Here is a 24,332-nt window from a genome sequence, read left to right on the forward strand (position 1 = left end):
TGAAAAGATATACAGTAAGTGCACACTTGATATGATTATGCAGGCAACAGTTAGTTTCAGGTACTGTTGAATAGTTCATGCACAAACCTTCCCAAAGTACAAGTTCAGTCAGTCTTTGGGGGATGTGGAGGGTAATTAAAGAAGACTGAGTTCCTTGCAATAATATCAGTATAGACTGGACGAGGGTCAGTTATATATATTACTTACTGTAATTTGTGATTGTCGAGGAAGAGGTGTGGCTGTTGGTGTGATAGTAATACTGCTGGTGACTTTATTGGTTGTTTTGTTTAGTGCCCCATTAGTTATGCCTTGAGTTCGGTTATCCTGCGGTGGTGTTGAAGGGCTGGCAGGTCTCACGGGGCTGGCTACAGCTTGCATGTAAGGACTTCCTAAGTGAATGTGGATTTTATTATCCTCAGTAGTTATCACACTTGAGCTATTACTGTTTGAACGTTGAAACTGCCATGATGACTGCCTGTCTGGAGAGACTCTGAAAATCGCGTGCTTGGCACTGATTTCTAGTGGCTCTGGGGAGCGTCCCTGCTCAGGAGAGCTCGCTGAACCAGTCACAGCCAAAACCTGAATAGGTGACATTGTCCTTTCTGGAGTTATGGAACCACAAGACTCTGGGGTCTGTGCTCTAGCAAAGGCTGCCATGGTAATTGGGGACATGCCTTGCTCTAAATTCATGAGGCCTTCGGCAGAGGTTTTGGATTTCACTGGTGTTATGGAGGCATTCTGGAGGATAGTTATCCTTTGCTTTGGGGTGCCACAGTTTGGTATCACTGCAGTGCTTGTGTAAGAGTGAGGACTCTCTGTGGTTGGACTTGTGATTTCAAGAGTGGCTGTGTTTTGGATATGGTCTGGAGTAACCTTTATATGAAGTGGCTGCCCAGGTGTGTGGCTTAGGACTAGATCTCCAGGTTGTACAAAGTTGCCGTTGGGTTTAGTTTGTATTTTTCCATTCTGAGGATGGCCCTCCTTGGATTTCATCCAAGGAATCCATAGCTTCCTGTTAATAGGACAGGGAGTAGATGAGTTGCACTTGAAGGACAGCACAGATTCCTCCTCATTTGGATCCTCTTCCTGGTCCTTACTCTCCTCATAAAACTGACCATTGATGACTGCCTGTTCCAGAGGAATGAGACTCTTGTAATCAGGCGGTTCATTGTCTGCTGCTTCTGTTTGAACTTCTTTAGAAAACACTTGAGGGTCAGAGATTTTTCTTCCGTTGAGACTAGGCCGTAGACTCTTACTGAAATGCCGGTACCTCTCTAACTCTTTAGTGAGGTTTTCAATCTCTCTTCCTAAATCTCTGTTCCTGTTTTCTTGTTGATTGAGTTTCTTTTGCAGGACTGAATGGTCTCCCTGGAGGTGACATATCAGGTCCTCAGTTGCCATGTATTCATGAATTTTCTCTTTCAGTGCCTCCACTTCTCTTGAGAGATGCCCTGATTTAGCTTCTTCTTCTTGAAGCCTTTTGAAAAGCCATTGTTCGTGGCTAGACTCTGTCTTTTCTGCCAACTGGTACTTGGCAAGTTCCATTTTAACATGTTCCAGCTCTTCAGATAAAAATTGAGCTTTGTCTCGTTCATTAGCATACCTTCGTTCTAGAGTCTCGTATTCATCTTCTGTTTTCATGAGGTCATCCTCAATGGCTTTCATATCCTTTAACTTCAGTCTCAGTTTTTCTACTTCTTGAGAGAGCTCTTTAATCTTATTGTTTTCTTGGTGTAATGTTGTTGTGGACTTACCAGAATCTTGATTTAAATTGTTTTTTAGGAAATCTTTCTCAACTGCTTCCAATGATTGAAGCCTATTTTTCAATATATTAACTTTGGACAGAAGATCATTTCCTTTCTCCTCTTCTGCTTTCAATTTGTTTTTTAAATCATCTCTCTCCTTGGTTATACTGTACATTTTTTCTTCCACATCAGTTTTGGACTTCAGTGCCCTTTTAGTTTCCTCAATTAACTTCTCAGTAACCGTTGTCACTTTATTTTTCTCCACTTGAAGCTGAGAAGAAGCAGCTTGTAACTTATCTTCAGTTTGCTTTAATTTTTCACTCATTGTTTTCCGTTCATCTACTAGCATCACAGTTAATGTTTTCAGTTTAGTTAAATCTTCTTTTAGGGTGAATTCTGTCTTTTCCAGCCGATTTTCAATGGCTTCTAGCTCTTTGATCCTTACTTTTAAACTCTCCAGTTCTTGAGACAACTGCTTTGTGGTCATCCTTTCTTTTTCTAAGTTGCATTTCAGAGAGTAACATTCTTGTTTGCTTTTGTTGAAAGCATCTTCTAATTTTTCCAGAGCCATAATCCTTTTATTGAGTTTTTCAACCTCGAGTTTAAAGTCTTTACTCTGTGATGTTTCCTTTTCGAGCCTCTTATTGAGATCTCTGCACTGCTCCTCCATTTTTATGAGCTCTTCATCCTTCCCTTCCATTTCTAGCACTCGTTTCCTGAGCTCCTCCACCTCGGCCAAGATACCAGAGTTTCCATATTCTCCCTTGTTGATTTTTTCTTTTATATCTTGAAGCTCCTCTTCTGCTTTTCGTAAAGATCTGTTCGTTTCTTCTAACTCATCAATTTGCCGGCTGAGTGCTGCCAGCTTTTGGCGAAGCTGGCGATTTTGGCTGTCCTCATTGGTGAGCTTTGCCATAATTGTTTCTTGGTTCCGGTGAAACTTTGTGGTCTGCGTTTGCAGTTCTTTCTCTAGTCTGGTTGCCTTCTGCTCTTCTTCCTGAACTCTGGCTTCAGCAAGGGCTAGTTTAGCATGTGTTTCCTTCGTGCTTGTGGTTAGGTCTCGGATTTTTTGTCTTTGAAGGGCAAGCTGTGCTGTCAGCCTTTGTTGTTCATCTACCACCATCAAAGCAAAAGACTTCAGTTTGGTCAACTCCTCTTTCAAGGCGGCGACCCTCTTCTCCTTTTCTTGCTCCTTTTTCTCCTGGGATTCCGTTTCTTGGTCAATCAGCTTCTTTAACCTGAAAAACACAAGAGTGCATTGGATTTTGTGACTGGTGCCTTAGTTAACTTATCAGCTCTGATTAAACATTTATGGAATTTAGAAGAATGTATTATCTCTTACAGAATACAGAAAGGAATTCCTGAATTTGATGGGGGAGGAGAATCTTGATAGTCATCTTGCTTTTCTGCTTTCACTGACCCCAACCCTCCTACCCGTCATTGACTGGTAACAATTGCAGTTCACCAGGAGCCTTATTAGAAGAGTAAGGGCAAGAATATTTGGGTTAAATTGCTTGTGTAGTTTACAATCTATAATAATAAAAGCATAGTATGCTAATTCGACCAGACATCCTTCCGGACGACCTTCCGGATGAAGCCAGGGCTGCGGGTGCCTGCCAGCGGTCCGAGGGAAGCCCTGGTCTTGGGTGCCAGAGGGAAGCCGGTGCCGGCAGCTGGGGGAAGGAAGGCCTACTCTTGCACAAATTTTGTGCATTGGGCCTCTAGTCCATTATAAACTACTTCTCAGCTTCCTCTTTGTCTCACCTGAAGGCAATAAAAACAGGCACAAGTTTGCGATTCGGTTGGACCTGGCTTCAAGACTGGCCCTCCTCTCACAGCTAACTAATCTGGACAGTAATTTAACATCTCTGAGCTTCAGTTTCCTCATATGAAAACTGGAGGCAATCATTGTATTATCTCAGGGATCATTTGAAAATTAAATGAGGTAATTTGTGTTAAGATTGTCATAGTGCTGGCACATAGTAAGCATTGATAAGTGTTCATTATTACTGTTGTTCTTTTTTATTAATGTGGTTATTATTATATTTATCAAATGGTTTGCTTGAACCATTACAATACATGTACATTAATGTCTGGTGCTCAACTTCCTGATTTTTAGTTAAGATATAATTTTATTCACTGATGGACTTCTCTGCCAATTAAAACTCCGTTTACACTAGCATGACACTGTGCCAGAAATCACTTCACATATATCTTTGTTCCCATAGTGGATGGTAGTTGAATGAGGGGGAAATAAGAGGCATCTGAAGGGGTTTAGAGTTTTTATAACATATGGCAAGAGCACAGGGTTTAATACAGTGGTTCTCAAGCTATGGGTCGCGACCCCATTGGTGGTCGAACGACCCTTTCACAGGGGTCGCCTAAGACCATCCTGCATATCAGATATTTACATTACGATTCATAACAGTAGCAACATTACAGTTATGAAGTAGCAACAAAAATAATTTTATGGTTGGGTTTCAACATGAGGAACTGTATTTAAAGGGCCAGAAGGTTGAGAACCACTGGTTTAATAGGAAAGAGCTTATTGATGAGATTTAGATAATAGAAATGATAGAGGAAAAACTCTATTATCAGAAACATAATGATCCTCTCTTTAAAATGATTCTATTGTAGTATTTTTTTAACATTTTAAATGTGTTGGCATAACAGGAGGGCATTTTACATGAAATAAACTATCTCTTCCACACACTGTTTTCCTCAGTAATAAACTCACAGTTTTAAATTTGTGGCACTCTTAATTACACTGGCAATGGGCTGATTATAAGAGGTGTAATTATAGCTTTGAAGTATTGTTATACAGAAGCTAAAATAGAATGGGATCCCCAAAGAAGAATTTAACTAAAATACTTGTCATGGATGAAAAGTTATAAATATTTGTTTTTTGGTCAAGCATGAAGAGTGCATAACATTTTGATTTTATTATTTATTGACTTTTAGAGAGAGAGGGAGATTTGTTGTACCACTATTTATGCATTCATTGGTTGATTCTTGTATGGGGATCAAACCCACAACCTTAGCGAATCAGGACAACACTCTACCAACTGAGCTACCCATCCAGGCACATAATATTTTAAACATTTTTTAAAAATATATTTTATTGATTTCTTTACAGAGAGGAAGGGAGAGGGATAGAGAGTTAGAAACATCGATGAGAGAGAAATGTCGATTAGCTGCCTCCTGCACACTCCCTACTGGGTATGTGCCCGCAACTAAGGTACATGCCCTTGACCGGAATCGAACCTGGGACCCTTGAGTCGGCAGGCCGATGCTCTATCCATTGAGCCACACCAGTTAGGGGATAATATTTTAACATATCTTTTCTATTAAGAATGAGTTAATTGCCGAAACCGGTTTGGCTCAGTGGATAGAGCGTCGGCTTGCGGACTGAAAGGTCCCAGGTTCGATTCCGGTCAAGGGCATGTACCTGGGTTGTGGACACATCCCTGGTGGGAGATGTGCAGGAGGCGGCTGATCGATGTTTCTCTCTCATCGATGTTTCAAACTCTCTATCTCTCTCCCTTCCTCTCTGTAAAATATCAATAAAATATATTTAAAAAAAAAAAAAAAAGAATGAGTTAATTATTCAATGCATGTCTTTAATCCTTGCCAGAGAACTTTTTTTTTTTTGAGAGTTGTTTAAGGATCACAGAGGACATTTAAACTAATTTGGGATAGGCTTCTTGGAAATAAGAGGGTTTTTTTGAGATCCTAACTGTAATTACCCTACACAAGATGAACATGTTTAAAATAATTGTATAATGTAAGAATTCCCAAGCTTTTTTGTGGGGAGGGATCCACTTTTAGTTTTTCCTGTTTTGAGAATCTGACAGGAGGCTGGGTCAAGGGCTGCAGCCTGTGAAATTCTGAAGAAGCTGGGCTGGATGCTGGGGTGGGGCTGATGATGATCTCATCCAGTCTTGGCAAGAGGTTTGCCATGGCTTTCAGCCCTGTCCCTCTCTCTGCTTCAGACACCTGGGAGCCTGAGGAGAGAAACATGACGGCTCCTTCCTGACTGGTCCTGGGACTCTACAACCCAGTGGCAGAACCCATGGGTCAATCGCTTTGGTGATGAAATAGTTACAGAGACTTTGGCAAAGTGTTTCTTCCTCCTACCTTAGCATTGGAATCATGTTAAATAATGTGCTGAGGATAACTGCAGCAAAATATTTTCCCATTCTACATCTCATTTCTTAGAGTTTTATTAGAGAACAATTTAAAAAAACCTTTTCAAGATTTATTTTCAACTTATTAAATAATACCATGTTATTTCATTTTCATGAGAAGGAGGTGTGTTTCCTTAGGATATAAAGGAGGGAAGATTGTTTTTCAGTGTAATGAAAAGGCCATTAATATCGAATTGCTATTAGTGAATCTTGGCAGTGCCATGACAGGCAGAAAGAATTCTGAAGAAGTTTCAAATGTTTCCAGGATTTTCAGCAGCAAGCATGATGCATGTTTTTCCGCATGGTGCAAACTCATCTATATTTTTATGGTTTCTGGAAATTAGATATTCCCAAACCCCATCTTATAAGGTAGGCAATAAAAATGTTGATTTGAATACATTTGCTCCCAGTGTTTTCCTACTACTTTCTAACAACCTGCTATTTCCCTGGGCTAGTCCATATGACAGTAAACAAGCTAGTTGGTTAAGCAGGTTAAGCGTGTCCAGGACAGAAATAGGAGTTTATACACAGAAAGAGTTATGCCCCCAGACATCATTTTGGACAGGCAACCAGTGATATAAACCTTTCAGAACCAGTCAGGTGCTTGTAATGCTATTATACATTGTGGGATTGTATATATGTATGAGAGAGAGATTGGTGGAGAGACAGAGACAACCAGAAAACTGGTTATGCTACTAGTATTGGAATTAGCACTTCTTCTGATATAGTGAATGGGCTTACCCTAAATCATCCACTATTTCTTGCTTTATATCCAGGAGATATTACGGTCTTGGAGAAAAGTGTTTCTTTGCAATGTTATCTTGTCTTTATAGAATTTGAAGCTGCAAGCCTTGCCTGTTGTATGCGGTGTCCTAAACAAGGAAGCTGATTGTCACACTGCTAATTACTAATTCAGGGATATCTATGTGTATGCGCATGAATATATAAGTGTCTCCCTGTGTTAATATATACATGTGCACACATATTTGACTAGGAGTATTTTTTTGTCTTTCAGATATAAATAGATGAATGTTTTCAGCAAATATTTGCTGAGTATTAACTAATTTAGTCATTTAAGGTCCACAATCATTGTCCAAAACTTTTGAAGTCAAATGTTTTCAAAATGATAAAGTTTTCAAATTTTAGAAAGGCAGTAAGGAGCATCCACCATCTATATATATAAAAGCCTAAGTGACTGGACAACCAGATGACCGGCTGGTAGCTATGATGCGCACTGACCACCAAGGGGCAGATGCTCAATGCAGAAGCTGCCCCTTGGTGGTCAGTGTGCTCCTACAACGGGAGTGCTGCTCAGCTGACCAATGGGCGCCAGATGCCAGGCTGAGGGCTGGCGAGTGCAGCTGCAGTGGCGCAAGCCTCTCCTGTGGACACTCACCCTGTGCGCCTGAGTGGCGACGGCGGCAGCAGCAGATGCAGCAGGAGCAGTGCCCAGACCAGACTTGGGTTCCTCCCCAGCTGCCTGCTACTTCGCACGCTCCTTCATGCTGTGCGGGATTGACACGGATAGTGGGCTGCAGCCCGACAAGCTGACAGGTAAGGCTGGGCTACGGTGGTGTGGAGGTCCACTGATCCCCACAGGCCAGGTCGAGGGACCCCACCGGTGCACGGATGGGCCTCTAGTCTATATATATATATGAAACCCTAAGCGACCGAACGACGGGTCACTATAACATGCACTGACCACCAGGGGGCAAATGCTCAATGCAGGGGCTGCCTCCTGATGGTCAGTGTGCTGCCACAGCCAATCTCCCGCGGCTTCCCTGGCTCCCGCCCCCAGCCAATCTGCAGACCTGATCGGCCCCAATTGCTGGCCAGGCCAAGGGACCCCACATGTGCACGAATTCATGCACCAGGCCTCTAGTATCTAAATAAGTTCAGACAAAAAGCTTTGCTGCCACAATTTAGCAAAAACTTTGTGTACTTCTTAGATTTTTGAAAATGCAGACAAGGGGTTATGGACAATGAAGGTATAGACTATTGGTGTCTTTTGGGTAAGGAGGGTGTGAAGTTGAGGGTCTACTCCAGTGATGGTGAACCTATGACACGCGTGTCAGAGGTGACACACGATCTCATTTTTTTGGTTGATTTTTCTTTGTTAAATGGCATTTAAATATATAAAATAAATATCAAAAATATGTCTTTGTTTTACTATGGTTGCAATTATCAAAAAATTTCTATATGTGACACGGCACCAGAGTTAAGTTAGGGTTTTTCAAAATGCTGGTACGCCGAGCTCAAAAGGTTCGCCATCACTGCTCTACTCAATAGATGCCATTAGCAGCCCAGTTGTGGCAACCAAAAATATCTTCAGACATTGCCCAATGTCTTCGGGGTCGAGGGAGGGGGCATTGGTCCCCAGCTTAGAACCACTGATTTAGGGTGTGTGTGTATATGTCAGTCTGCAATTAGAAGTTATACTTTCCATTGTCCTGCCTTACTCAGCTTTAATTAAACAGATGCAACAGAAAGTTCCCACCTGAATTACATATACACCTGGTGATTGTATGTTCCCTGTGAAGGGCCTGTTCTTTATGCAGTGCTTCTCGTGCTTCTCACAGGTTAAGGTGCATTTGAATCACCTGGGAACCTTGTTAAATTGCAGATTCCAATTCAGTAGGTAGGGATGGGCCTCAAATTTTGTATTATAACAAGCTACCAGGTGATGATGCCAGGATTGACTATGGGTAGCAAGGCTTTACTGCAGGGGTGGGGAAAGTCTAGCCCACAGGCCATATAATGCCCGCAAAATTATTTGGTCTGGCTCTGCCAAGGCATTTGGGGTGAGTTAATTAAATGTTTGACCAAATACAGCAGGTTCATTTTTAAGTTGATAATTTTGTATGGCCCGCAAATGATGTTATAAATATACAAATGGCCCTTGGCAGAAAAAAGGTTCCCTACTCCTGCTTTACTGTTTACATATTTATTTTCTGGAAATGGTATTCTGGCTGAATGTTAACTTAGCCAGTTGTTCATTATTGACTAGAGGCCCGGTACATGAAAATTGTGCACTTGGGGGGGGGGGGGTCCCTCAGCCCAGCCTGCACCCTTTAGCAGTCTCAGAGCCCTCGGGGGGATATATAAGCCTCAGTTGGACATCCTTAGTGCTGCCACAGAAGTGAGAGGGGCTCCCACCACCACTGCTGCGCTTCTCTGAGCAGCGCTCCCGCTGTAGGAGCGCACTGACCACCAGGGAGCAACTCCTGCATTGAGCATCTGCCCCCTGGTGGTCAGTGTGCGTCACAGTGACCGGTCATTCCACTGTTCGGTTGATTTGCATATTACCCTTTTATTATATAGGACCGTACCCCAATGTGTGAACATAGCCTATATTCCTGACCTACAGGGCCATTCATTTTTTTCACAGAGAACATCATGACTAAATTAGTTAACATCTGTTCACATTACTGGAAAAATGACTGAGCTATGCAGCATAGGTGGTTGTTTAGTAGTTACATTTTCACCTAAAAAAGGCAGTAAATTTTAGTTCCAATTTGTGATGATTTTCCTTAATCAGTCCAAAGACTAAAATTTGGAGACCAGAAAATAACTTCCATTTTTTATTTAGTGTCAGTGATGTGTTGCTAAGCAGTAAACTATATCAGTACATCTATTGGTTCTAATTCTCATGGTAAGCTTATAGAGCAGCAGTTCTCAACCTGTGGGTCGCGACCCCTTTGGTGGTCGAACAACCCTTTCACAGGGGTTGCCTAAGACCATCCTGCATATCAGATATTTACATTACGATTCCTAACAGTAGCAACATTACAGTTATGAAGTAGCAACAAAAATAATTTTATGGTTGGGTCAGAACATGAGGAACTGTATTTAAAGGGCCAGAAGGTTGAGAACCACTGTTATAGAGCTTGGGATCATTATCTCTATTTTACAGCTATGAAAATTGAGGGTCAGAAAGGTCAGGAAGGGCAAAGTTGTGCTATTTCTGCATACTACTTTGCCTTTCCAACAAAGAACAAAAACTATTGCATGGACCTAATCCAGATACAAAGGGTCTTTTTCAAGGAACACTTTCTATAATAGAACAACTGTCAACTTAATTCTCATCATTGTGCTTGTGTTCTTCTTAGTTCATATCTCATAGAGCAGTGGTTTTCAAAAGTTTGTTCTTACCTCTCCTAAAATAATTATTTTATTATGTACAACTAGAAGAGTTACTGCGGCACTTTAGCACATTATCTACTTTTTAAATTTAGCTTATGGTAGTATGATTGAAAAAAATAAACTTATATCTAAAGTACACAACATTACCAGTTGACATACATATAAATTGTGAAAGGATTCCCATCAAATTAACACATCCATCACCTCACATATTCACCTTTTTGTGTGTATATGAGAACACTTAAGTTCTACTCTCTTAACCACTGTCAACTGTGGTCACATGCCGTACATTAGATCCTCATACTTGATTCATCTTATAACTGTACCCTTTTACAAGCCTCATTCTATTTTCCCCACTCCACCCCTCTAGCCCCTGACAGCAACCATTCTACTGTTTCTATGAGTTCTTTTTTTTTTTAGGTTCCACATATAAGTGATATTATGTACTACATGTCTTTGTCTGCCTGGCTTATTTCACTTAGCATAATGCCCTCCAGTTTCATCCATGCTGTTGCAAATATCAAGATTTTTTTTTAATGGCTGAATAATATTACATTATATATACATATACATACACACACATGAAATCACATTTTCTTTATCCATTCATCTGTTGTTGAATACTTAAGTTTTTTCCTTTTCTTGGCTATTGTGAATAATGGTGAATAAGGGAAGTACAGATATCTCTTGAAGACAGTGATTGTATTTCCTTTGGATATATACCCAGAAGTTGGATTGCTGGGTCATTTGGTGGTTCTGTTGAACTACCATACTGTTTTCCATATTGACTGTACCGGTTTATATTCTCACCAACAGTGGACAAGAATGCCTCTGTCTCTACATCTTTGCTAGCATTTATTATCTCTTTTTGATAATAGACATTTCAACAGGTGTGATTGCTATCTCATTGTGGTTTTGATTTACATTTTCATGATGATTAATGATGTTGAGCACGTTTCCATGTACCTGCTGGCCATTTTTATGTCTTTGGGAAAATGTCTATTTAGGTCCTTTGCCCATTTTTCATTGGGTTATTTGTTTTCTTGCTATTGAGTTGTGTGAGTTCCTTGTATATTTTGGATATGAACTCCTTATGAGATATGTGGTTTGCAAATATGTTCTCCCATTCCATAGGCTACCTTTTTATTTTGTTGATGGTTTCCTTTGCTGTGCAGAAGCTTTTACTTTGGTATAGTCTCAGTTGTTTAATTTGTTTTTGTTGCCTTTGCTTTGGGTATGAAGTCCAAAAAATCATTGCCAAGACCATGTTTTCTTCTATGAGTTTTACAGTTTCAGGTCTTAGTTTCAATCCCTTAATCCATTTTGAGTTGATTTTTGTGTGTAATGTAAGATAGCTTCAGCTTACATATTTATGTTGTAAGTCCAGTTTCACTCTTTTGCATGTGAATGTCTAGTTTTCCCAGCACATTTATTGAAGAGACTGTTCTTTCCCCATTGCATATTCTTGGCTCCTTTGTTGAAAATTAATTGACTATATATGGATGCGTTTATTTCTGGGTTTTCTACTCTGTTTCATTGGTATATTTGTTTTTATTCCAGTTCCGTACTATTTTTATTACTATAGCTTTGTTCTACAGTTTAAAATCAGGACAGTGTAATGCCTCTAGATTCATTCTTCCTTCTCAAAATTGCTTTGGGATTCTTTTTAATTTCTGTGAAAAATGCCATTGGAATTTTGATAGGGATTACATTGAACCTATAGATCATTTTTTATAATATAGACATTTTAACAATGTTAATTCTTCAAATTCATGAACAGAATATCTTTCCATTTATTTGTGTCTTCAGTTTATTTCATCAATGTCTTACAGTTTTTTACTGTACAGATTGGTTAAATTTATCCCTAAAAATTTTATTCTTTTTGCTGCTATTGTAAGTTGGATTTTTAAAAATTTCTCTTCAATACTTTGTTCTAAAGCAATTTTTAAAAACTTAGTACCCCTTCACACATTTTAAAGCTGGCATCTGGAATTTTTTTATTCAGGGTTAAATACTTCCAAAAGATATATATTAACCTCTGCCATATAATCTAAAAATAATTATTGCCAAACCAGTCAATCAAATCAGATGCTCAAGAAAAGTTTGACTTCATTTTTCAACTTAAGTAAATGTGAAAATATCTTTTATTTCTAAAAGAAATGAGGTACGGGGCCTTACTTCCCTGAGTTTTCCCCTGATTAAGTAATAGGCACTGCTCCATCCAGTGGTTGGTTCTGAAACTGCAGCTGCTCTCATTGGACCCTCCCAGGAGTTAAGTCTTTCTAGAGTTGTCCCTTTGTGCCATAGAGGGGTTTCCAATCCATTAAGATGCATTTGGTAAGATTTTAAGTAAGAAGATTATTTTGAAAGGGTTGTTGGAAAGAAACAACTCAGAGCACAAGCACTTTTTCTGGTAGATCAGTCTTGGAAAGCATGTGTGTGAATGCAGACGTTGACATTGGTTTCCTTAAAGCTCCCCAATGCTTGTACCTCTGGAAAATTTTTGTGTGCCCTCAGGGGTATGTGTACTCCAAATTGAAGACTACTGTCTTGGAGTACTCATATTCATGTTCGAGTACTGACACCACAGGATTAGAGGAACATTCACTGAATCCTGTCCAATAAAAATAGGTTGTGGAAGCTGGTTTTATGGATACAAATGTGAAGCAGTTAAATCCAAACTGGCTTAAAGTAGTATCTTATTACAGCTTTTCTTTAGAGCAGCGGTTCTCAACCTGTGGGTTGCGATCCCTTTGAGGGTTGAACGACCCTTTCACAGGGGTCGCCGAAGACCAGCAGAAAACACATATATAATTACATATTGTTTTTGTGACTAATCACTATGCTTTAATTATGTTCAATTTGTAACAATGAAAATACATCCTGCATATCAGATATTTACATTACGATTCATAACAGTAGCAAAATTACAGTTATGAAGTAGCAACGAAAATAATTTTATGGTTGGGGGTCACCACAACATGAGGAACTGTATTAAAGGGTTGCGGCGTTAGGAAGGTTGAGAACCACTGATCTAGAGTTTCTATTATGGCTTAGAACTGTTGTAACTTATTGTGGTTTATCACTGTTATGTGCAATAGCAGTTCTTTGATTTTTCAAAATATCACATCTGTCATCTTGAATATTCTTTGGTACTAACTATAATGCTGGCTCTTTATTAAAAACGATACATTCTGAGGATCTTTTCAGTTTGTATTTACACACACATCAGCACACATGTGTGACTATATATTTTAGCTCCCAACTGTGTAAAAGAGACATTGAGTGTTAGTAATATGCATCATATAACACACATATGAAACATATAGTGTGCCTAAATGCTATAATGCCAGTCATACCCATAATAATTTATAATTCTCACTACTTTTGTCTTATTTTTGTACATTATAATCAACCCTACTAAAATATAAGCTTGTTAAGAATAGGGCACATGTCTGATTCATTATTCTATTCTATAGTGTCTACTACAAAGCTCTTACCTGTAGAGGGCAGTAAATGAATATTTTTTGAATGAGTAAAAGAATGAACAAATATACCTTCCTGTGGAAAATACTATAGCATTGTTCCAAGTAATTTTATTCATCTTTTAAAGACGATGCTCTAATATTTACCCATGTGCATGGTTTTAGATATTTAAGAAAATGAGATGTAAATGGTTTTCCTATTGGTATTCTCCAAGTACATTGGCCTCTAGAATGAATCGAGACTTTTGGAATACCTCTGACCCTTATTTATTCAGATCCCTGCATTAGAACTGTATGTGCTTGCTTGTTGAAGAGAGTTTGGTGGTAAATGTCGATATCCTAGCCCCTTACTCTCCTTTGGTTGTTTCATTTCTGCAAAGGAGTGGTTCTTTTATTTTTTCCAAAGAGCCCAGAACTGTGCTAGGCAAATAAGTTTGTTTATTACACAAGCAACATTACATCAAAAGCAAATGAAATTGAAATGGAAATACTCATTTATAACCTGACCACTGTAACACATCAATTATGTTTATATTTTCCAGATTCTTTTCCAGTTCTTCAGACAACTGGCCCGTATAAACTTAGGGTGATTATCTAGCAATGAAATCAATTCCACACGCCATTAATGGCATTGTGTTGTTTCTGTTAGCTATAGAAATAAACCTGTAAGTGGTGAACAACTTAAGAGTCAGTTTAGCTTCTCATCTGTTATTTTTGGGAGACAAATACTGTACTGTATTCACTGTGTGGATCTTGAATTTAAAGTTTTGGTGTTATGAATATGGCAAGAGTCTATTTCATTTAATTTGCAAACATCAAAGGACTATAGTTAGTGCTGGGGCTCTACTGAGATGAAAAAGGGATCGTTTCCTGTTTTTAGATTTTGGGAAAGAATGAGCAGATAATTCCAGTGCATTTCTATAAAGGCTCCAGCAGAGTAGTTCTCACATTTTTGGTCTCATGACTCCTTTAAACTCTTAAAAATACTTGAGGGCTCCAAAAAATTATTGAGGGCTCCAAAGAGCTTTTGATTGTGTGGATTGTATCTATCAATATTTACTGTATTAGAAATTCAGACTAAGATATTTTTCTCTGTCTTTTTTCATCTTTACCCAAGGATATTTGAGAGAGAGAGAGAGAAACATTGATGTGAGAGTGAAAGACCAATCGGTTGCCTCCCTTACTTATCCCAACTAGAGATCAAACCAGCAACCTGGGTATGTGCCCTGACTGGGAATTGAACCTGCAACCCTGTGGTGTAGGGACAACGCTCCAACCGAGCCACCCAGCCAGGGCTCAGACTAAGGTATTTTAAAAATATTCATAAATTCATTAATAAGCCCGTTATATGTTAACATAAATAGCATGTTTTTATAAAAAAATAACTTTTTCAAACCAAAACATCAGGAAAAGTTGTATTGTTTTATATTTCTGCTAACTCCTACTAATGTCTAGCTTAATTGAAGACAGCTGGATTCTCAAATCTGTTTCATATATTCCATTAGTTGTCAGAGTAATGATGTCACCACACATCATATAGCCTCTGGAAAGTTCCTTGTACACTTGTGAGAGAATGAGAGTGAAAAAATAGTGTTGTTATGTAAATAGCTTTGACCTTACAAACGTCTTGAAAGGGCCACACTTTAAGAAACAGTACTCTAAAGGATAGACAGTTGAAACCTAAATGGTAAATGCCTTTCTCTTGAAAAGCCTCTGGTTTAAGCTATCACCTCCTTTAAGCTGTTACTAAGCAAGCCCTTTGCTTCATCCTGATGAAGTCGCCAGATTTACCGGCCTACTCACTGCTTCAATGTTTCCATCATTAATAAAACTAGTTGTTTGCTCCCCACCATAGAGGGAAGACTCTCTGCTTTCAAATCCCTCTCTCCCAGTTCTTAGAAAAATCCTGAATGATAAAACAGTCTCCATAAGACATTGGGTTTTGTTTGAAACTACAGTTTGAAATTAGGGCATGGAAACTACTGAGTTGCCTCGTTTTTAAATGGCTCCATCCACAGTGATGTGCAGGTCAGCCGACATTTCATTCATTTCAGATCTTTATGAGGCAAGTACAGTGAGCACCTGCTGTGTGCAAGGTACTGTGCTTTTATTTGTCAGTTTACCTTTTTCTGTCAAAACCTGCTTGTATACTTACCGAGATCATTCTGGACAGAACTTATAATAGTTTCCCAGCAACAACCACAGAGTGTGATGATATCAAATCCTGTTTGGTCTTTTCTTAAGATATATGAAATAGTGCATCTCATTTTAGTCCAAAATTTGTAACTTCACTTTAATGGAGCTCAATTCCTATATTTGCTTTCATTCTTCCAGAGCTAGTTTAATACATTACTTTTTCTTCCTGGTTTACATGTTAATTACTAAGTAGAAAACAACATATATTACACTGCTTTATTCAATTTTACATGTTCTCACAGACTTTGATAGTCTGTTTATCATTATATCTTATAGCAATTCTTATCTAATATATAATTTTAATTGTTGCATTGATAGTAGCTCTGTTGATGGTTAAATAACCACAGAGTTCTAAGCAGTTTGCAGAGTAATTACATAGAATTTATTAGAAAGCTTCCTTAGGCTGAGATAGATTCTTGGTATTCGGGCCTATAATTTGTTTCTTTGCACGATTCCCTGATTTTCAATGGGACTTTTCACTGTTTAGTCTAATTTTTAGAAGCACTCATAAAAATAGCTATGACTAGTCTTTATTCTATGTATGTTGCTTCCTTTTATTTCTCTCACAAGTCAAAGGTTTTCTAAAAAACATTACAGCTACAGCATACCATAGTCATAATGTAATGCTCAATTCATTTGACTTGGTCAGCAAGATATAGAAGAACAGTAACACTTTTTTTTGGCATCTGCTAGCTGAGTATGAGTGTACATCTGTGTCTGCTTTCTGTCTTTGTTACTGAAAATCCTGTCATCATCTTTGAGATCATTTAGAGACACCATAAATGGGTCCAGATCCAGCAAGTTGGATTACTGTTTTCCTTCATTGTGAAATAAGAATTAGGGCATGAGGAGTCTTTCTCTGGTGTCAGAGGGATATATGGTAAAAATGGGGCATCCTGAGTCAGGACTTTGCATCATCTGAACAATCTTGTTTGGCTCCCTAGGGAGGAGGAAAGTGAAATAATAAGATGCAAATACATAGTCACATGACCTTTAATTACAAGGACCTTGGAAGCTTTTAACAGAGAAACAGGATTTGAGAGGAGTTCCTGAAATCTTCAAATTGAGCAGAGTGATCTGGAATTGAGGCAAATTTCTCTCTTTTTTTCTTTTTAAAACTGACTGAGACAAAGGGTCTCCTAGAAAGAAAAACTGAAAGATGAAGTTTCAAAACCAGAAAAAAAGACAAGTCTGAGGCACAGAGCTTGGGGGATAAGGCTCTGAGGAGACTGTTTTCCATTTGAGAGCAAGGAATTTGGGCTAGGAAAGACTCTCCACACCCCAATCAAAGGGCTGGGAGGAGACTTAAAAAGGTGCTCACTGTAGGCCTGGGAGAGGAAATGTGAACTAACATGGAAGTGACAAGGGCACCAAGTATAAATCCATACTGGGATAATGACTTCGTGCCTGATTCAAAATGTTGTCACTTCTCCAGTGATGTATTGTCAACTTTTTAGAAAGAATGATTGGATGGTGGATGGTCACTTAATACCACTGAGCTGTGCCTTCCATCCCACATTTTAATTTTTCACGTTAAAAAATATCTACTCAGATGATTTTTCTTTTGTAGTTTACTCAGGTGGGTTTCTTTTTTTCTTTTTTGCCTTGTTTTGACTATAGTATAGCTAACAAAAGAGAACTTTTTAAGGACCGAGTACTATGAATACACTAATATGCTGAAGAGCCTACTCATTTTTCTTTTTGCGTTCTTTTCCTTTGGCCATGGGATTTCTTAATTATTAGAAAAAAGAGTTCTCAGACCAACATATTAATATTTTTTCCAGACTTTCCATTTTGATTACTCCTATTGCTATCACCACCACCATCACCATCACCACACACACACACACACACACACACACACACACACACAAGCTTATCGTTCATTAAATTGATATTACAGGTCCTTGGCAGACTGAAAGTTTCAGGAGGCTGTCTCCCTCATCCTTCAAGGCCTGCCCGGACCTAACGTAGCCATGATGCCTTGTCTCTCTAAGGCAGTGGTTCTCAACCTTCCCAATGCCGCGATCCTTTAACACAGCTCCTCATGTTGTGGTGACCCCCAATTTCATTGTTACAAATTGAACATAATTAAAGCATAGTGATTAATCACAAAAAGAATATGTATTATATATGCGTTTTCCAATGGTCTTAGGCGACTCCTGTGAAAGGGTCGTTCGACCCCCAAAGGGGTTGCAATCTACAGGTTGAGATCCGCTGCTGTAAGGAAAAGCATTCAAAAAGCTATGCAACATGTGATGCTTTGGATTGTCACAGGTGTGTGTGTGAGTGTATGTGTGTGCACATGTGCTCCTGAATTCCTGAGAGTACCTTGCCTGGTACATGGCATGTAGAGCTGACTTTTAAGTTTCCATTGGTGATGTGATGGTGATGTTGGGCTTATCCCAGATTCCTAATGCTTTCATTGTTGGTCATTCTTTCCGTTCCTTCCTGTCCCTTTCTGTGGTTGATTTTGTATTCCTTGTGAAGTGTTTTTCTGTGTCTTATCTATTTGGCTCCAAAATAGCCTTCTTTTAGGGAGAGGGTCACAGCAATAGATGACAGTAAACAGTGCAGGTGGTTGAGTAGCAAGAGGCAGCCAGGATGACTTACCAACCCTGAAGCACCAATAGGAAAGAGGCAGTGGAATACTGTGGGCGGCAGGGTAGTGCTGGAGGAGAAATTCAGATTCTGAAGTTTAATTTTCAGAGTTGAATCTTGGCTTCCCATTTCTACCTAGTGTGACTGTGGAAGCCATTTGACCGAATTTTCCTCATCTATAGAATGGAGATAATACTAGATCCCCCCACATAATAGTATTGTTCTGAGGATTAAGTAAAATAATCCATACAAAAGCTCCTAACATACTGTCTGTTACAATACATACTAGGTACCATTAGAAGTAGAAAATTGTACTCATGGTGAGATAACATAGAAGAATATGTCAGCCACAATAGGTTGGCCTAAAGTAGGAGTCACCTGGGAGAGAGTGTCAGAATTTATATCAGAATGAAAGATATCCACACTAATAAAAGACAAACATGCAAATTGACTGTACCCTCACTACGCCTTAAGCCACTCCCACCAGCCAATCAGAGCAGCTATATGCAAATTTACCCAACCAAGATGGCGGCCGGCAGCCACGGAGCTGGAGCAAGCAGGAGGCTTGGTTGCTCCAATGACGGAGGAAGCCAAGCTTCCTGCTTGCCGTGTTGGGCTCTGGGCTCCACTCAAAGCAACAAAGTTTCTATTATAGAAGGTAAATAAACCCCAGATACCTGCTTTCAGCTGGCCATGGCCACGGAGCTGAAGCGAGCAAGAGGCTTCCCTCCTGCCCGCTCTGGCCGGCTCTGAGTTCCTCTCAAGGCTAGAAAGTTTCAATTATAGAAGGTAAATAAATCCCAAAATAAAAAAAAGAAAAAGAAAAAAAGGAGAGGCTGGGAGCTTCCATCGCTGGGGGGGGTTGGGGGGGGGGGCTTGGCCAGTCTGAAAACGTCCCTCAGCCCCTCACCCAGACTGGCCAGGCACCCCAGTGGGGACCCTCCCACCCTAAAGGGGGTGTGGCCAGCCTGAAAACAGCCATCAGCCCCTCATCCAGGCTGGCCAAACCTCCATGGGGTGAGGGTCCCCACTGGGAGGGGGGGCTTGACCAGCCTGCAAACAACCATCAGCCCCTCACCCAGGCTGGCCAGGAACCCCAGTGGGGACCCCCACCCTGAAGTGGGTATGACCAACCTGCAAACAGCCATCAGCCCCTCACCCAGGGTGGCCAGGCACCCCAGTGGGGACCCCCACTCAGAAGGGGGTGTGACCAGCTGCAAACAGCCATCAGACCCTCACCCAGGCTGGCCAGACACCCCAGCAGGACCCCCACCCTGATCTGGGACACCCTTCAGGGCAAACCAGCGAGCCCCCACCCATGCACCAGGCCTCTATCCTATATAATAAAAGGGTAATATGCAAACTGACCCTAACAGCAGAAAGACTGGGAATGACTGGTCACTATGACACACACTGACCACCAGAGGGCAGACGCTTAATGCAGGAGCTGCCCCCTGGTGGTCAATGCGCTCCCACAGGGGGAGCTCTGCTCAGCCACAAGCCAGGCTGATGGCTGCCAGTACAGCGGTGGTGGGAGCCTCTCCGGCCTTCTCAACAGCACTAAGGATGTCCGACTGCAGCTTAGACCTGCTCCCTGCTGGCAAGTGGACATCCCCCGAGGGCTGCTGGGCTGCCAGAGGGATGTCTGACTGCCAGCTTGGGCCCAATCCCCCAGGGAGCGGGCCTAAGCCAGCAGGGGGACATCCTCCGAGGGGTCCCAGACTGCAAGAGGGCATAGGCCGGGCTGAGGGACCCCCCCAAGTGCACAAATTTTTGTGCACCGGGCCTCTAGTAATTATATAATCTGTTTAGTGTGATCCACCTTCAGGCCATTTACACATGTTTTCAGCCATGCACGTGGTTAGCCACACTGGTTATCATTTTAGGCCAGAGTTTCTTAGCCTTGGCACAATGGACATTTTGGGCTGAATAATTGTTATGGGGGTTGTCCTATGCATTGTAGTATATGTTTAGCAGCATCCCTAGTCTCTACCTACTGATGCCAGAAGTAACCCAATACCCCCAGCCTCTGTTGTGACAACTAAAAAAGTCTCCCAACATTGTAAAAAATCCAGAACAAAAAAAATCACTTCTGGTGAAAAACCACCTAAAATTTTAAGGCACGATTAATTTTTTGGAAAAATTCTGGTTGATCTTTTTATGTTAGTTTTTTCTGATACTCATGACTCTTCTTCATTATCTGGTGCTCAAGTGTACTAGTTTTTAGGACCAGCCAGTATTTTCCATTTTTCTTTTGTTCATAGATCTATACCATAGCTCTTCTCCCTTCCTGGAAGAGAATGATGCTTTGAATATGCATTATACACTAAAATGCCAGCAAATCACAATGGGTGCTAATAGCTGACCTTCCAAAGCCTCTTTGATGTTCTGGTCATCTTATCCCTGTCTGTCCCTTGAGTATAAATGTGCATTTTCTCTGCTAGGATCAGATACTCCTAGACATGTCTACTTGGGGACTCAGAGGTGGGGTGGGATAGTTGATTTGGCACAGATCTGGAGGGAATAGTCTTTTTCTATATGTGCTACTGTTGGGCTTGAACAATGTGAAAAATTTGAAGACTATTGAGGATATTGTATAATGTTTTTGAGAATTTCAGAAACAAATACAAAGTAATAGGTTAAAGGATGTCCAAATTGTCCAACAAACAGGTCATTTGTAGTTTTCATATTGTTGTATAATTAATTTTGTAATTATACAAAGTTTATTTTGTTCATTTTTAACCCTTCAAGCAAGTTTGAATTTTACTCTTAGATTTTAGATTAGCATTCCTAAATATATAATATGTATTTCAAAATATAGATATTAAAAGGTATACTGTAGCCTGGTCAGCGAGGCTAGTGGTTGAGCATAGACGTACGAACCAGGAGGTCATGGTTCAATTCCCAGTCATGGCACATGCCCAGGTTGTGGGCTTGATCCCTAGTAGGGGGCATGAAGCAGGCAGCCAATCAATGATTCTTTCTCATCATTGATGTTTCTATCTCTTCCTCCCACTTACTTTCTGAAATCAATAAAAATATATTTTTAAAAAATAAAAGGTATACTGTATCTTCCTCCCATCTCATTCTTCATCTGCCCATTCTCTCCCAATCTGTAACCACTGATTAATGTTTCTTATATGTACTTTCAGATTATCTTTACGAGTAAACATGCAAATATAAATAAAGATTCCTATTCTCTCCCCTTTTAATATAAAAATAGCTTATTCTAAAATAAACACTGTTCATCTCAATTTTTGCATTTTAACATTTTCTTGGAAATCTTTCCATTAGATAGGTATTCTGAAGTGAGGGCAAGAAAGGGGAATGGAAATACACGACTGTTAAATAAACCTTTACAACTTAATGCTAAACAATTTTTTAAGATATATTTTTATTGATTTCAGAGAGGAAGGGAGAGGAAAAGAGAGAAACATCAGTGATGAGAGAGAATCCTTGATTGGCTGCCTCCTGCACGCCCCCTACTGGAGATGGAGCCTGCAACCCGTGGATTTGCTCTTTTTTTATAAATTTTATTTTCTTGTTTAAAGTATTACAAATAGTACATATGTCTCCTTTTTTTCCCCATTGACCTTCCCTCGGCCTCCCCTACTCCCCCCACCCCCCGGCACATGCCCTTACCCCCCACCCCCTCCCCCAGTGTAGATATGCTCTTTTTTTAAAAAAATATATTTTATTGATTTTTTTTACAGAGAGGAAGGGAGAGAGATAGAGAGTTAGAAACATCGATGAGAGAGAAACATCAATCAGCTGCCTCCTGCACATCTCCTACTGGGGATGTGCCCACAACCCAGGTACATGCCCTTGACCGGAATCGAACCTGGGACCTTTCAGTCCGCAGGCCGACGCTCTATCCACTGAGCCAAACCGTTTTCGGCAAGATATGCTCTTGACTGGAATCAAACTTGGGACCCTTAGGTCCACAGGCTGACACTCTATCCACTGAGCCAAATCAGCTAGGGCCATGCTAAACAATTTTTAATTTATAGGATATTTTATCAAATAAGGTAGAAGAATGGGAGTCATATACTTTTGCTGTTTTAAACTTTAGATACGAAGATAAACTAACAGTGACATTATTTTTATTATAATTTTAAAACAGCACTTTGACTGTTAGTTATATATCTGTCTTTATAAGGTCTGTGTGTACCATCTGCATTTCTCAGTTGAGAAACTGAGGCCCAAGAAGATTAAATAACATGCAAGGCTGTTGTTACGATAGCCCTAGAAATGGAACACAGACTCCAGTTCCCAGCTGCTGTATAGTGAGGGGTTTAGCTTGGAGTGAGAAAGAAGCAAGTGTACTGAGGTTCTACTCTGTGCCACTTGATTTTACTTGATTCTTACGTAATTATTATCCCCATTTTACAGATGAGGCTAGTATCAAAACCCTAAAATTTAGAGTGGTAAAATAATTACCAAACAGCAAAAATAACCAAACCAGAATAAAAACTCACTGACTGCAAAGCATGTGTTCTTTCCACTTAACCAGGCTACATGCCAGAAAGCCCAGACAAGAGTATTGACCTCCGAAGAGTTTCCTCTTTCTCCTATTGCATGTTTTTAGTGTTCATTTGTTCATTCCTGCACTCTGTCCTCATCAGTTTTCTGGCCCCTCCTACTTTGCTCACTCTGTTCCAGTCACACTAGCTTCCATGTTGTTCTTTGAACACAACATGGCCTGTGGCTTTAGGACTGGCTGCTTCCCCAGCCAGCTTCTGGACTCTCTCCCTCATGTCATCTAGTACCATCTGGCATACTATAATTTACTTATTTTATCATTGGCTGTGTCTTCATTCAAGGTGTGTGTGTGTGTGTGTGTGTGTGTGTGTGTGTTTTACTCAATAACTGGTCAATTTCAATTATTGGTCTGTTTTATTCAATGAATGCTATAGTTCTAACTTAAGAACAGTGCCTGATACTTACTTGGTATTCAAGAAATATTGGTTAAATTTTGAACTACACCTATTCTAGTTCTTAACTAGGATCAACTGTAAGCAACAGACACATAGTATATAGTTTCTTTATCATCTGTAACAGAATTACCATTTATTGAGCAGTTATTATATGCCATGTATAGCATGCTAGTCCTGGAAACAGTTATAGCAGGGAAGTATTATTTTTTCTTTTTCTTTTAATTAAATCTTTATTGTTCAGATTATTACATTTGTTCCTCTTTTTTTCCCCCCATAACTCCCCTCCTCCCAGTTCCCACCCCACCCTCCGCCCTCACTCCCCACCCACTGTCCTCATCCATAGGTGCACGATTTTTGTCCAGTCTCTTCCTGCATCTCCCACACCCCTTTCCCCCCCAAGAATAGTCAGTCCATTCCCTTTCTATGTCCCTGATTCTATTATAATCAACAGTTCATTCTGTTCATCAGATTATTTATTCACTTGATTCTTAGATTCACTTGTTGATAGATGCATATTTGTTGTTCATAATTTGCATCTTTACCATTTTCTTCCTCTTACTCTTCTTAAAGGATACCTTTCAGCATTTCATATAATCCTGGTTTGGTGGTGATGAACTCCTTTAGCTTTTCCTTATCTGTGAAGCACTTTATCTGACCTTCAATTCTGAATGATAGCTTTGCTGGATAAAGTAATCTTGGTTGTAGGTTCTTGGTATTCATCACTTTGAATATTTCTTGCCACTCCCTTCTGGCCTGCAAAGTTTCTGTTGAGAAATCAGCTGACAGTCGTATGGGTATTCCCTTGTAGGTAACTGAGTTTCTTTCTCTTGCTGTTTTTAAGATTTTCTCTTTGTCTTTTGCTCTTGGCATTTTAATTATGATGTGTCTTGGTGTGGTCCTCTTTGGATTCCTTTTGTTTGGGGTTCTCCGCGCTTCCTGGACCTGTAAGTCCATTTCTTTCACCAGGTGGGGGAAGTTTTCTGTCATTATTTCTTCAAATAGGTTTTCAATATCTTGCTCTCTCTCATCTTCTGGCCC

General features: G+C 40.1%; 2 protein-coding genes across 3 annotated transcripts in view; one reads left to right on the forward strand and one right to left on the reverse strand.

Moving 5' to 3' along the window:
- The window catches only part of CMSS1 (cms1 ribosomal small subunit homolog), a 406,540-nt gene that overhangs the window by 25,456 nt on the left and 356,752 nt on the right, over nt 1-24,332 (forward strand). The window lies entirely within an intron of this gene.
- FILIP1L (filamin A interacting protein 1 like) overlaps nt 1-24,332 on the reverse strand; it is a 54,380-nt gene that overhangs the window by 16,724 nt on the left and 13,324 nt on the right. The window contains exon 2 of the mRNA XM_081086722.1: nt 208-2,983. Coding sequence (XP_080942848.1) covers nt 208-2,983 — 2,776 coding nt within the window. The remainder of the gene's footprint in view (nt 1-207; nt 2,984-24,332) is intronic.

Source organism: Myotis nattereri, assembly GCF_964212035.1.
Source record: "Myotis nattereri genome assembly, chromosome: 3".
In the NCBI taxonomy this organism is placed as follows: domain Eukaryota; kingdom Metazoa; phylum Chordata; class Mammalia; order Chiroptera; family Vespertilionidae; genus Myotis; species Myotis nattereri.